We start from the raw sequence: 14090 nt of genomic DNA, 5'->3' as shown, positions 1-14090 counted from the left end.
CCGGGTTTAAAAAGTTGCAGAAGGTGGATAATAGCGGTATTGCGAAAAAAGACGGAAAATCTTGTCATTGGCGGGGAAGCGTTTTCTCTTAATTGACGAGATATCTCGTCAATGGCGGTGAAAGAGATAAGGGCCTGGCCAGCTTGCAAGATGAATTTCCAAGTATATCAGACAATTTTTCAGGATAATGAGAGAATGTCTGTACTCCAGCTGAAACTGTGCAAAAGGTGGTGATGCAACAGGACAAAGAAGGAGCAAAACACAGGAGCAAGTGCACAACAGAATGGCTTCAGAAAAACAAAATCCACCTTTTACAGTGGCCAAGTCAGAGCCCAGACCTCAACCCAATAGAGATGCTGACTTGAAAAGGGCCATACACAAGAGACGTCCAAAGAATATGACAGAGCTAAAGCATTTCTGCCAGGACAAATGGGCTAAAATTCCTCCCCAACAGTGTGCAGGTCTGATTCACAGCTACAGGAAGTGCCTGGTTGAGGTCATTGCTGCCGGAGGGGGGGTCCAACCAGTTATTAATTCTAAGGGTTCACTTACTTTTTCCACTGCCATTTTGAATGTTGAATGACCTACAATAACAAAGGCCTAGTCCTGGATTAATCTAAACCCTGTCTGGGAAACTGCCCTTATGATAAAATAAAGGCTGGCAGGATATGGTGATTCCAGTGGCTAAACTTTGACTCTTCTGTAATTTGCCCTAGAGGTATCAGTGTCATCGCAGCTTGTATGTAAGCCTGGGAACAAGGTCACTGTCACAGCTGTTCAAGAATAGGTCAAAAAACGAGCAACACTGCTGGAACATTTACTACATAATCACATATGTAGAAAAAACACCTTTACCACTCATATCTATGATAATAATAATTGGAGTAAATATTGTGTTAAATAAGTTATTTAAGTGGTTAAATTAATTGAATGGGTCTTTTCTACCATTCTGCTCTTTGGACGTCATCATAAACCGTACTGACAACCAAACACAACTACACTGTAAAAAAAATCAGTAGAAATTACAATGTTATTGCAGCTGTGTTGCCGGTAATATACCGTAGATTTAAATTTATTTCATTTACTGGCAAGAGTTTGTTCAAAGTTAAATAAATTTTAAATATTAACAAGTCTTTATCTTTACAGAATAAAACTGTACAATATCAGCCTCATGCAAAGCATTCTGGAAACCAGAAATCATCATCAACCTTTTTCTGTTTTTGCTTCAGATTTTGTTTCCCAGAATGTTTTGCTTGATCCTGTTCTTTTAGTTTTACTCTGTAAAGACAAAGACTTGTAAATGTTTAATGTTGATTTAACTTTGAACAAAATGTCGCCAGTAAAAAACATAAATTTAAATCTACGGTAAATTACCGGCAACCCAGCTGCAATTTCTACTGATTTTTTTTTTACAGTGTATGGTCATGTAAAGCAAGCAGATGATGTGCATAACAAGGTTTTCATACATTTCAGAAAATGTGATGCTAATCTGCAAAAAAAAGTCCCAGAGAACCAGAAACAAAACATCATCACAGCACCCTTTCAAAGCTAAATTCACTCGGTTCCTTGAATATTTTCTTTGGATCTAAACTTTTATTTGGGTTTTATCCCAAAAACATGTAAAACATACAACCACAGCCCAGAATGAACATAAATGTACAACTGATGGCACATTTTGCTCAATAATTGATGCTCTCCAGCACCTTATAACAATCTTTCTTAAAATCCCTAAATTCCCTAAAAAGTATCTTTCTTCTATGTAACAAAAAATTAACATTTTATTTAGAAAGTTTTGCTCTTTTACATACCACAAGGGCATACAGTCATCAAAGGCTGTCAAGCACAACATTTTGGTAATATATCAGTATTTTTCCCAGTGGGATAAAGTATAAGACAATATCGTCAATATTGGTATGGTCTAATGTACTCGGGTCAGATACAATAAGCTTTGCAACAAGCTTGGATGTTGTTCATACGTATATTTTTATACAGGTAGGAAAACCCTCTCCTTAAATTTTATAGGCTGCTTGAAACATCTAATGGGGCTTTGAATTGCATGTAAACATGTATTCCACTTTGTAGAAAATACAGAGATATAATTGTAAATCGGCATTAATCACAAAATTACTGATATATGAATTTTTGATTAATTTTGCTCATTATCGCCCAGCCCCACCCTGTCCATTGTCTGCAGACACTTTCTGCCTAAAATCCTTTGTGTTCCACAATAGAAACATCTGTACTGGTTTGTATAAATGAGATGATGAGTAAATGAATTTTTTCATTTTAGGGTGAACTATCCCTTTAAGATTCCCAACCACGCAGCATCGTCCCCATTGCAATAGCTTCACCACTCTGTACATCATCTCCCACCACTACAAATCTGTAAAGCATCAGTGAATTAACCTTCGCATAAAACCTTCACTTTATATGATACGCCTGACAAACACCAAACAATGTATAAGACAGATGTCCAACCTTTTCATCATCTGAAGAGAAAAGAGCAGTCGGGGAAGTGTCTGAGAGACACACGACTCGAGCGGTAAACAGGAAACAGATGAGATAATGATGTAAATGAAGACTGGCAGGCATTATGTAGCCCTACCCTTTCTCTTTCTTTCTCTCTGAGACATCCAGGAGTTCTTCATGTAATTGCAAAAACCCAAGTGGCAGTGAAGGATGGAGGCGCAGGTTGCGTAATGCTGCTTTCTATGATGCAAGCAGGATGTTTTTTGGGGTATGAACATGTGATGCTTTACTAGACACAACGTTAGGGGTTTTATTTGCATATCGATATGCTTTTTTAATTTTGTCCTTCCTTTACAGTAACGAAACAAGACCAAGACAAAACATTCATCTGTCAGTTAGATAAACACCACATGGCTGGTCTTAAAGGAGTAGTTCACCACATATTAAAAATTACCTCATGTCTCGGACTGCGTGTTTCGTCATGACGCATATGAAGGCAAGAAACAAGACTCGCAAGAACCAATGATCGACTTGCATCTCGATGCGGAGTTAACGTGCCGCCATTTTTAATCTAAATGTGTTAACATTCATAAGCGATGTATTGATCGAACAAATGTATTAATAAAATATGAATTGTTTACTCACCGAAACGTATTGTTTATATATAAACCAACTGAACATTTGTGCTGCGCCAAGCTCTTCCTAGACATTTAACATCTAGAAGGAACTTTAGACCTTATTAGCGTCAAGCTTTATTGATTTTAACTGCACTCCACTGCCACAGTCAAGAAAATCAAATCAATGCTGTCAAAAGAATGGGTACCAACGTCTTTATGACTCCAAAATATCTATCGTAAAACTACTAGACACGAGCTTCAAGGGACAGACTGCCAAGTTTTTGCACACCGTCACTGTCAGACCAGGACGCTGTGGTTATAATTAAACACCTTGATCGCCCACTGCTAAACCACAATGGTGCATTTCAGCCTCGTAAAATCTGGCAGAGATCAGGTGCAGTGCATTACTACCCATTTTCAACAACAATGGCTTTGCTAATTGTTTGCTATACACATAAATTGTACGTATACACTGTTCTAACATTAGATGTGATGGTGCAAAATAATCCCAAAAATTATCTTTAAAATTTATGAATTTTCATTGTTGTGTGAGCTCTTCCTTTAACAAGACAAACGGACGTGTGCGTGACAGCTCCTTATCACATCAAAATCATCAATTTCACTCCTGGGGTGACCTCAAAAGAAATGTAGCTACATGTTAGCAATAATTAAACTGCTAACTAGCCTTAGTCAATGTTGACTGAACACAAACACAAACCTGTGTTTTCCCGAGATGTCAAGCTTATGCAAACTGATCATGTTTGTTATTTAGTTTGTCTCCAGCTAGACCGGCAGATCCACTGCTTTTACACCAACCATGTGGTGCAAACAGTGATCAGATCAGTCGAATAGTTAGACTAAAGTCAAGCTGCACACACACTTAAAAAAAATTACATTTGCAGTGACACAAAAGAGGAACCTTTAAGTCAAGGGTTCTTAAAAGAAGGGTACATGGAGTTTCATGGGATGCTGTCTTTGTTACATCAGGATGAGGGATGTTCTCTTTAATGGAACCAAAACAACAGATCATGAATATGCCAGTCAACCTAAATTGTTATTGATGATGAGCACATTACAATTAAATCACACCTAATAAATGAGCTGTACTCCCATGGGAATTATGATGTTTGTGGGAAGGGTCTCTGTTGACAGGGAGGGGCTCAAACTCCCCTCAAAAACACTCAACCCACCGGGCAGAATCAAAACAAGGGACAATAGCAGTTTGTCATATTCCGTATGTTGGTGATGCTGATGTGATGCTGTAACTAAGGCAACAACAGCAGCATCAATAAAAATAAATATGTGGGTGGGAGGAAAAGTGGAGGCAATCGGAAAGATCGGTTGTGTAAAACGACTCATACGTCGATATAAACAGACTGTTATATTTCTGAATTAAACTCTTAACTTACCACCATGCCTATCTCGAGCTTCGGCGGGAGTGACCTGCTGAGATCCGTGTATGGATCAGCTCGCGTTTCCAAACTTACGTCCCACATCAACTCTTTTCCTTACATCCTTATTTTATGCGTAATGATGCGTTGGCGATCCGGATCGCGCAAAAGTACCACAGACTCCAAAAACCGGGAAGCCGTTAGACGAGAGATCTCCAAAAAGCACAAATGGGAGGCGGAGGAACAGACGGAGATAGATCCAGCACTTCCCCAAACTACTCCGACTCGATACAAACGGACATCCGATGAACAACTTCGCTCAGACGGGAGACTCCGATAAAGCCGTTTGTAAGCGTTCAGACTGCCCGTAACATCCGCGTCGCCCGCGCGTGCACGTACCGTACGCTCTCCCGTCCATCTCTCAGCGTGCGGCTGAGAGAATTGTGGGGTCTCTTCGACGCTTCCAAACCGACCAATGGGTGTGATCTCGCTTCACCCAACCGCTGACACAGACGATTGTTACGAGATATGTCGAATTATTTTAAATGTTTTTTAAACTAATACATTTATATACTTCAACTGGATTTGAATGATTAACCAAGAGTTGTGTAAAATTAAACTTCATGGACGTTTGGTCGGCCGGAATTCCCCCTTTTTTCTAAATGGAGTGTTCCACTGAGATGCCCGCTCGGACAAAAGGCGCTCGCGCTGCTGATCACTGGGCGGAGGCGCGCGATCATCCTCCAATAGAATTAGCTAATGACGAAGGCAAGAAATAAGACTGTATATAAACTTTATATTAACGAGATTTAGTAACAATAAAATTGAAATTAAGTGTGGAATTGGGTGTATATATATTATTTAACATTTTTTACGTACAGTAAAAATATGTTTTACTTTTGATAGTTAGGTAACGTTTCCATGGTTGAAAGCAAGATGAAAGCTTTTCAATTGTAATTTTATACAAACCTAACATGAATTAATGTGCAAATATAATATGTCAATATGACAACATTTCACCATTACTGAACAAACAAAAAGTTGTAGACATGAGGAGAGATACAGTACAAATATGCATTAGAAATACTTGAGCTCACCTTCATGAGAAGTCAGTAAGTTTTCCTAAAATTGATTAAAAAGTTAAAACAACTACTTCAACTCACATGTCGCCCTTCTTTGCATTTTATCCTGCTGTTGTGATGCGTGTATAGTCTCAGTTGTTGGTTAGATAGTGCAATGCACGAGACATTTCTGCTTTTCACCCCAGCTTTAGGAAATGAGGCTTTTAGAAGGTCATGCAATCGAGTGTGTGAGATTATGAAACCTCATTTGCTTTGTACGTCTGACAACATTGGATTTTAAAATCTTAAATGGCCTTTTAATTATTTTATGTAAGGTAAGAGTGTTTCAATCAAATTTATTATACAAGCCAAGATTTAATAATCTGGGACGCCCCCTAGTGCTTGATTTCAGGACTATCAATGGAGACGTCCACGTAAATTAAACAGACAGCCAAAACCAGTTAGCTTTCAACTAAACAACTAGTCCGTTTATTGAAAAGATTTGCATTTTCACTCCTGTTTCACAAAATTAAACCGTAATTGATAACAAATATAATGGTCTTCCTAAACTTTAATGTGTGCTGCTTGCTGAAAAGAGATTAAAAAAAAGAGGAAGAATACAAAACCAACATTTTCAACATACAAACCAGTTATACATCTGAAAATCTTTTTTTGGAGAAGAGAAAAAATATGCACCGTATAGAGGAAGAGTTCAGTGAATAATAATCAACTTTGAAATAAATGTCTATTTCAGGTCGTATGGAAAACTGATGCTGTTTATTTGCAGCAATGCCACCATGCAGGACTGTGACTCACTCCTACTCTCTTATATTTCTTCTAGGTCGGTTGCGCTGACACACACACACACACACACACAAAGTCTACAGTTTTGTTGCGGATGGATTATCTCAGTCCCAACTTCTTTTTCTCCTTTTGTTTTTTACGCACAACTTCCATATTACGATCCTTCCATGAGCTCTTTCTCAGTTTGATGGGTCTGCTGCCCACATATTTCCCTACAGACAAAAACAAGAAAATGTGTAAAGAAAACAAAAACATAGCAACATACTATTTCTACAGCACAATTAGATAAACATGAACATTGTTTATTATATTGGAATAGAAAAGAATGTGATTTTCTGTGATTATCTGTGTTTTTCTCCTCCAGCTCACCGTTCATCTCTCTCATGGCACGCACGTAATCATTGGGATCTTTAAAACTCACGAAGCCGTAACCCTTCGTCTTCCCTGTGCGTTTATCTCGAATCACCTTCGCCTTCAGGAAGGACGGATAGCGACTAAATGCTCTTGCCAAGATGTCATCGTTTACTTCATTTCCTAGATCTCCACAAAATATCCGGAAATCATCTGGCACGACAAGATAGAGATCAGACAAAAAAAGACAGTCGTTGTTTTAATTTCACTTCTTCATTTTACTTTTTTTGAATCCTGAAGAGACTAAACTGTGTAAAAAGGGGAATTTCAAACTGAGAAAAAAATTCGACAATTTTTTTTTTATTTAATAAAACTTGTTTACTGTATATTTACTTGGTAAATTTCTAGTGTGTTTTCCTTATCACAGTCACTTTAATCTTACTACTCAATGGTTTTTTTAAGGCAGTATTTCTTGTAAAGCTGTCAGCTTAGCAGTGTAGCCAATTAAATTTTTTAAACATAAAATATATATAAATTGAAAATGTATTATAGGGCAGGAATCACAATCATATTTGGGGATCCGTGGCAGCATAAAATTGAAAAGCCTTGACCACATACCCGTTTCCCACTCTAACAGGCTGGTGTCTTCCCATGTGACGCCTGCCGCAACCCGGATGCATTTCTTTACTTTTTCTTGTTTCGTTCTCTTCTTATCTTCTGTGCTGGTATCAGGAGGCTACAAGCATGAATGAAGTAGCATTAGAATATGAAGATATAACAATATATTGTTGTTTTAGACCCATTATCAATAAACACTAGTTAATGTTTAAATGAGTTTTATGTAAAATTGACCTCTAGAGGCTGAACTTGGTATCGCAATCTAAATTCCAAATATTTTGGCTACTATTCTCCCCCCTCTCGGGTTACCGGACACATGCTGGACCGCAACTGATGATGGAAAGCATACATTTATTTGCTAAATTGTTGATTGCAAATTACAAACCTGCTCGTATGGATATTTATACCTGAAGGGTATTATTGCTACCTTGACGGTCTGGTAAAATCATAATTTAAGTATGAGAAATCATGTATTTCATGTGTGTCCGTGCTTGAGTATGGTTGGGAAGCTGCACGGAGACACGCGTGTATAAACATCTTTCTATTTACACAAACAGAGAAAGAAGATGCAAAAGCAAAACTTTTTGAAATGTGTCCTGCTTCAGAAATGGCCACTGTGGTAGATGAAAAAGAGACAATCTGCCCTCTTTGGAAATTAATCCTCTGGACTGATCTCTTGCTCTTTGATCCTGGTTCTGTTGGTGACCTGTTGCTGCTGTTTGATCGTTCAATTTAAATAAAATGTTTGTATCGTTTTACCAGGTCACAGACAACCGTCAACTGTATTTTTACTCCATGACAATTTATTATTAAAACTTATCAATTAATGGTTAAAGGAATACTCCACTTTCAAAAAACAAAAATCCCTATGATTTACTCACCTCTATGTCATCCAAAATGTGGATGTCTTTCTTTGTTCAGTCGAGAAGAAGGTAAGTTTTTTATGGAAAACATTCCAGGATTTTTCTCAATTTAATAGACTTTTTTTGGACCCAACAGTTCACACCTTCTTCTGAGATGCGCTAGGGCAACTTTACGTATTGAGTCCTCACGTCGAAAGGTCATGGGTTACATATGTGAAACGCACCCTTGCAGACCATTTAAAAAAAAAAAAAAGACACTTAAGCCCTATTCGGACGGGATTAGTTTTACAGGGGGACCTCTGAAAAAATCGTGCTTCTCAGAGGTCCTCTGTGTTTTTAATCCCGACCGAATCGGCCATGTCTGTGTTTTTCTCTGACGACCTCTGCAAGAATTCCAGAGAAATTTACCTACTGTTTTTCGCCGAACTCAGAGGTAGTTCTGAGAAATTTAATCCCGTCTGGATGCAAATGTCTGTGTTTGCACGCAAAATCTTTTGAAAACGCGGTTCTTGTCGTGTTTTGGCCAACGTGATCTGCCGTATGGTCTTACTAACGCGATTATATTGTACTTCCTGAGTCCCATTCATTCAGATATGGATGTTTTTTACAATTCGGCGAAATAAAATAATTAAATCAAGACGAGCTGAATATTAAACACTGCTAAGACTGGCCACTGTAATATTAGTATAAGGTAAACTCAACCTTATTTTGTTTAACTCCGGAATGGTAATGTTAATTAATAAAGATAATAAATTGTTATTAATCATTATTTCTTAATTTTTTGGGGGGGGTTATTATAAGCAGACAGTTATTTAAAATACGTAGGCTACTTTAGTAGGATTTGTAAAAGTTATTTTGATTTGTTAAAGTTAAATTAATAAATTATATGTTCTGTAATAATTTTACATTTGCAAAATATCAAACATTACAAACACGCGTATCCAGAGCACGTGATCTTCTGCAACGGCCAAATGCATGAAACAGACACTCCCATCTCTGGAATAGACTGAACATTTTAATCCCGTCCGAATCGGTACATAAAACCACAGACATCGTGGGGGACACGTTTAAACTCAAATGTCGTTTGGAAAACTAATCCCGTCCGAATAGTGCTAAAGACATTAATTAGTATCATTTCACATACAACAATGTCTAAACGGTCCTCTTTCTCCACACTTGTAAACAATGGAATGATACTTTCGCAAACATCACGCTAGCGTGTCACACGGCTAGTGCAAGACAAGAAGTTATGTATTAAAAGTGCATATTTTTTATTTTTGCTAGATAAGACCCTCATGCCTCGTTTGGGATCATTTGTTTTATGAAAGTGAAGTATTCCTTTATTGTTCGATTAACAAGCTGCGGTTGTTGGGTCGGGAAAATTAACTGAAATGAACATCACTAGTAAGTACCATTTTAAAAAGAGAATAACTGGCTACCGAATTATTTTTCAGAGAAACTTATATGTGAACTTAGCATGTTTCCTAAATATTTACAATGTTTTATAATATTTTTCTTCATTAAGTACAGTCAAAAACTTACATACAGCTCCTTTAAACGTTTGCTTTTCTTGTCATTTCTTGTGATTTTCAAGTGTTCATAAAAAAAAAATGATTTGATGATACAATAGTTTATAATGCAGACAACTATTAATAAGTATATGTACCTCTACATGTGCAGGCTCGGGTTCTGGCATACTCGGCCCAATCTTGCTGTCATCTAAAATCGCCTCCTTCTTTGTGTCCAGCAGCCCAGCTGACATCACTACAGCCTGCTGCTCTGCCACCAGAGCCGACAGCTCCTCCTGACAGACAGAAAAAAAGATTTACCAGGAGAACATTACAATGCAGAAGCTGAACTGATAAATGTATACTCATGTTACTGAAGCCAGGGTCAGAAATGCCAAAAAAATATTGTGGAATCTATGAGAAGACCTCATAATCTTAACCTTTTGATCTAAAGGCAAATGCTCAAACATTTGATATTAGTTTCAAGACAAAGATATAATTGATATAACATTTGTATTTCTGTAGTTACTTAAAACTTTAAAATACATTTCTTGGACCAAATAATTTTTCAGATTTTAGGTTATAATTTTAGGCAAATTATAACTACACTAAAGTTGCTGAAATATAACAGTTTTTATTTATTTTGGATTTTTTGTTACAAAGTTTTCATAGTTTTGATGAGTCCCTAAACTTTGGACCGGTAATGTGTGCATGTGTTTATACTTTACCATGCGAGCTTGTTTTTGGCTCTTCATATCCATTCTCTTTGGGGCCGGAGGTGCTGTGTAAACAGTGGGAGCCGCCTGTATAATACTAGGAGTCATTTTTGGAGGTGCATGAGCTACGGGCCGTGGTGGTCCAGGTGGTGTCATAGGGTTCATGTTTCCAAGCTGCCAAAAACCACAAACTTGAAAATGAGAGGTTTGTTATACTTAAGTGTCTCAATCAGCTCCCTAAATTGTGAATCAGTATATTGTGCACTGGTTTGGGCACTAGTAAGACTGATGACTTATTTTTTGGTGACATGACTACTTTAGTTTGTAGTTGAATGTCAGCACTAATATTTAACAACAACAACAAGCAAAAATAGCATCTCTCAGACTTAATTTTTTTAAATACTGGTTAAAGTATGTTCTGAAAAACACTGCTTGATGTCCGTGCAACAAATTTAGCCGAATGTCCAATGTAAATGTTAACTAAATTGTGTTTTTCAAAGTTCTGACCCTTGGAGCTGTTTGAGACACACCTACTGAAATGGTAGTTTTTACAGCACAAGGCATCTTTTAATTAAGAAAAATTTTCAGACTGCCGATTACGATTCATAATACCCACCGGTGGCATGGGTCCCATGGGTGGCCCAATTGGAGCCATGGGGGGCTGAGGAGGTCCTGGCATGGGTGGAGCCATCATCATAGGTGGAGGAGGTGGAGGTCTAGGAAGAGGAGGTGCAATCATGCCCTGAGGAGGTGGCCCACGCATTAGTGGCATTCTCTGACCAACTAAAAAAAAGAGTGTGAAATTTGAAATTTAGACAATCAATGATCAAACAGTACAGTACTAGGTGGTATGATAATACATACAGAGCAAGTGTCATATGATAGAGATTATACAAATACAGTATATGCAGTGGTTTACAAAGTGGTTTATATCAAATTAACAAATACAGTAAACTTGCATGATTATCACCAGGAAAGACCACCTAATGTTATTTTTCATGCAAATGCAAAGAAAAACAATAACAGTCAGGAAGGCAAAAACAGAAAATCGCTAGCAATGTTTATTGTTATTCACAAAGGTAGGAAGGGGTGCATAACAACTAATTGTTTGTTTTTGCAAGTTTTTGTTTACATCATATATTTGTGTGTACTGTGTATAAGGGCTGTGCAATTAATAGTTTTTGATATTCAATTTCAATTTTTGATTCAAACAATTACAAAAACAAGATATTTGAGGTAAAACAATTATTGTGCGATTAAAATATAAATTGTGTGCTGCTGGAAAGATGTGTTTGTAAGGCACTTCGAAGGCACCACTGCTTTGACACGTGTAGCCTAATGCAACACTTACTTACTTACTTTAAAATTGTTAAATAAATGCATGTTTTTAAAGTCACAGAGTAATCGCAATTATGATTTTCACAAAAAAATAATCGATATTATGATTTTGCCCATAATCCAGCAGCCCTACTGTGTACAATAATCATGCATATATAAATACACACACATGCATGTATAAATTTAAGAAATATTTACATGTGTATATACATTTTTATATTTATATATATAATTTATATTATATATAAATATGAATTCTTAATATATACACATTTTTTCCTTAAAATTAAGGAAAACATATTTATTATACACAGTGAATACACATATATGATGTAAACAAATACTTTTATTCTGCAAACGATTAGTTTATACAGCCCGGCGGTACACTGGCTATTTATTTTACCACAACTTTAAATGTTAAGTCAGAACTATCTGCTCAATGTAAGTTTAATTTTTAGTTAATACTTAACTTTTTTATTTTTTTAATTTTCAGCTAAGACTATATTGTGTTTTATAAAATGTTTTGTTCCAGTCCTTGATTCCGGTCAAAAGCGGTGTTTTATTTACGCTAGATAAATCTGAGATTTACGATAATAAAGCAGCGATTCTGTTGCTGTTCAGTCGGTCAGGGACTACTTTTTCCATCAGAAGGAAGACTTTTACTGATTTTACTATTTGAAGGTTGCGTTAATACATATCTTGTTGCTTTTAAAATGTAAAATCAAAATATGCTCTACCTCTTTTGAAAAACTATTCACATCCCAGACAAAACCCTCCAATTAAAGTACATCCTAAAAATAAATGCACTAATTACCCAAACCCATGATTTCCTTATTACCTGGTCTCTGTAGGACATGTGGGACGAAAGCAGGACGCATCATTGGAGGCGCAGGCACTGGTGGCATGGCTAGAAAAAATGGCAAAAATCATTGAACACAAAATTGAATTATGCTTAATTAAAAGTAAAATTGAAGTAAATTTAAGAAGCTGTACCAGGGCCAACGAATGTAGGTGGAGGACCAACAAAAGTAGCAGCTCTTGCTTCCAAACTCTGCTGGACCTAAGGATAAAATACAGATAAGTTTGTAACTGATACATAAATGTCAGCAAAAACCACATGTAACAATCTCCAAGTGTCTGTGTAGTTATTACCTCTCTGTAAGTGTTTGTACCAATAATGGGCCTGATCATGGGTACAGCTGAAACTGCCAGAGCGACAGGCAGACCTTCAACCACAGCAGGGCCACCTGCAGAGACGGCCACAGGTCCTCCCAGCACCTCCTGCTCAAACCTACAAGAAAACCACCAGCATGAGAACACAGCCGGAGCCATTTCACAACAATAACATTCTGAGGACATTACATACAAATATACAACTGATGTGCATTACTAAAATGTGAAAAACTCACAGTGCCATCTCTGCCTCCATCTCCTTCAGGCGCTCTTCTCCAGATTTTAACGCCATCCTGAGCGTCTCCTGCAAAACAACCACCACAGCGATAGCTTAATACACCATCAGTGGTTCAGTTTAATAAGCTTAGTTGATAGCTCTGCTTAAACCGCATTTCTGGGTATCAAGATGCACCGAACATGCCCCAAAATAGTGTCAGTTAAGATAACCAAACATGCACATTACGATAACCAAACTTATAATGCTACACACTCATGATATGAACGATAGACAGGCATTGTTTTAAAGCTCCAGACGGAATTAAACTACATTTAGAACCGCCACATTGAAGCTTGTTATTGTTAACTAACACATACCGTGAGATGTCTTTATAAACAAGTTCAGTCAAACTAACAAAACAATACAATTAAAGAATGGATCTTGAACATTTGTTTTCTTCAGCGACACGGCTTGTGCGGGCGCAGAAACATGACGTCAGACGATCCTCGGTGCGCAGGAAAATGAGGTCACTATAAACTTTTTTTTTTTTTTTTTTTTTTTTTTTTTTTTGGCTGTGTCCCAATTCGAAGGCTGCGTATGGCTGCGACCTTCTTTTTTTTTTTTTTTTTTTATTGGAATGTCAGATGTACATACAAAAACAGGCCTGCAATAAGAAAAAAACAAACTACAATTCTCAAAGGCAGACACATTGCACCATAACCAGTTACAGTTCAAATATGAAAATCAATTAAATAATATAAATAATGAAAAAAAAGGAACGGAATTAAAAAGGGAAAATAAATAATGGTAAAAATAAATAAATAATACTTTTTAACAATGTTGACAATGCAAGGGGTTACAAATAATTATTGGGTACAAAGATCTTTGAAAAAATTGGCAATAACATTAGATTTTTCATTTGAAAGCGTATGAAGAGAGTTTGCAAGCATTTCGAGTTCTCTGA

The 14090-nt window shown here is 37.0% G+C and overlaps 2 protein-coding genes across 11 annotated transcripts in view; both read right to left on the bottom strand.

Annotated features, from left to right (window-relative positions):
- Window positions 1–5822, bottom strand: part of arhgap33 (Rho GTPase activating protein 33) — a 57889-nt gene extending 52067 nt beyond the window's left edge. For 3 of the 10 annotated variants that reach the window (XM_073811535.1, XM_073811538.1, XM_073811534.1), the window contains exon 1: window positions 4496–5126. Coding sequence is in view for 4 of the 10 variants with exons in the window: in XM_073811534.1 (XP_073667635.1) it covers window positions 4496–4582 (87 nt within the window). In the remaining 6 variants the exon portion in view is untranslated. Of the gene's footprint in view, window positions 1–2478; window positions 2689–4495; window positions 5127–5574 lie in introns of those variants that run through there. The other 7 variants (XM_065298757.2, XM_073811533.1, XM_073811537.1 and 4 more) reach the window with 5 other exon arrangements.
- Window positions 5823–5999: 177 nt separating this feature from the next.
- Window positions 6000–13625, bottom strand: rbm42 (RNA binding motif protein 42). Its single transcript, XM_065298768.1, has 11 exons — window positions 13504–13625; window positions 13146–13213; window positions 12889–13027; window positions 12730–12796; window positions 12575–12643; window positions 11015–11181; window positions 10411–10572; window positions 9841–9978; window positions 7312–7429; window positions 6712–6906; window positions 6000–6554 (listed from the first exon to the last, which is right to left on the bottom strand). Exons 2-11 carry the CDS (start codon window positions 13199–13201, stop codon window positions 6442–6444), a joined length of 1224 nt encoding a protein of 407 aa, XP_065154840.1. The 5' UTR covers window positions 13202–13213; window positions 13504–13625; the 3' UTR covers window positions 6000–6441.
- Between the last annotated feature and the right edge of the window lie 465 nt (window positions 13626–14090).

This window comes from Paramisgurnus dabryanus, chromosome 13 (genome assembly GCF_030506205.2).
Source record: "Paramisgurnus dabryanus chromosome 13, PD_genome_1.1, whole genome shotgun sequence".
NCBI lineage: Eukaryota > Metazoa > Chordata > Actinopteri > Cypriniformes > Cobitidae > Paramisgurnus > Paramisgurnus dabryanus.
Note: the sequence above shows the minus strand (reverse complement) of the source record. Positions and strands in the feature narration are given on the sequence as shown.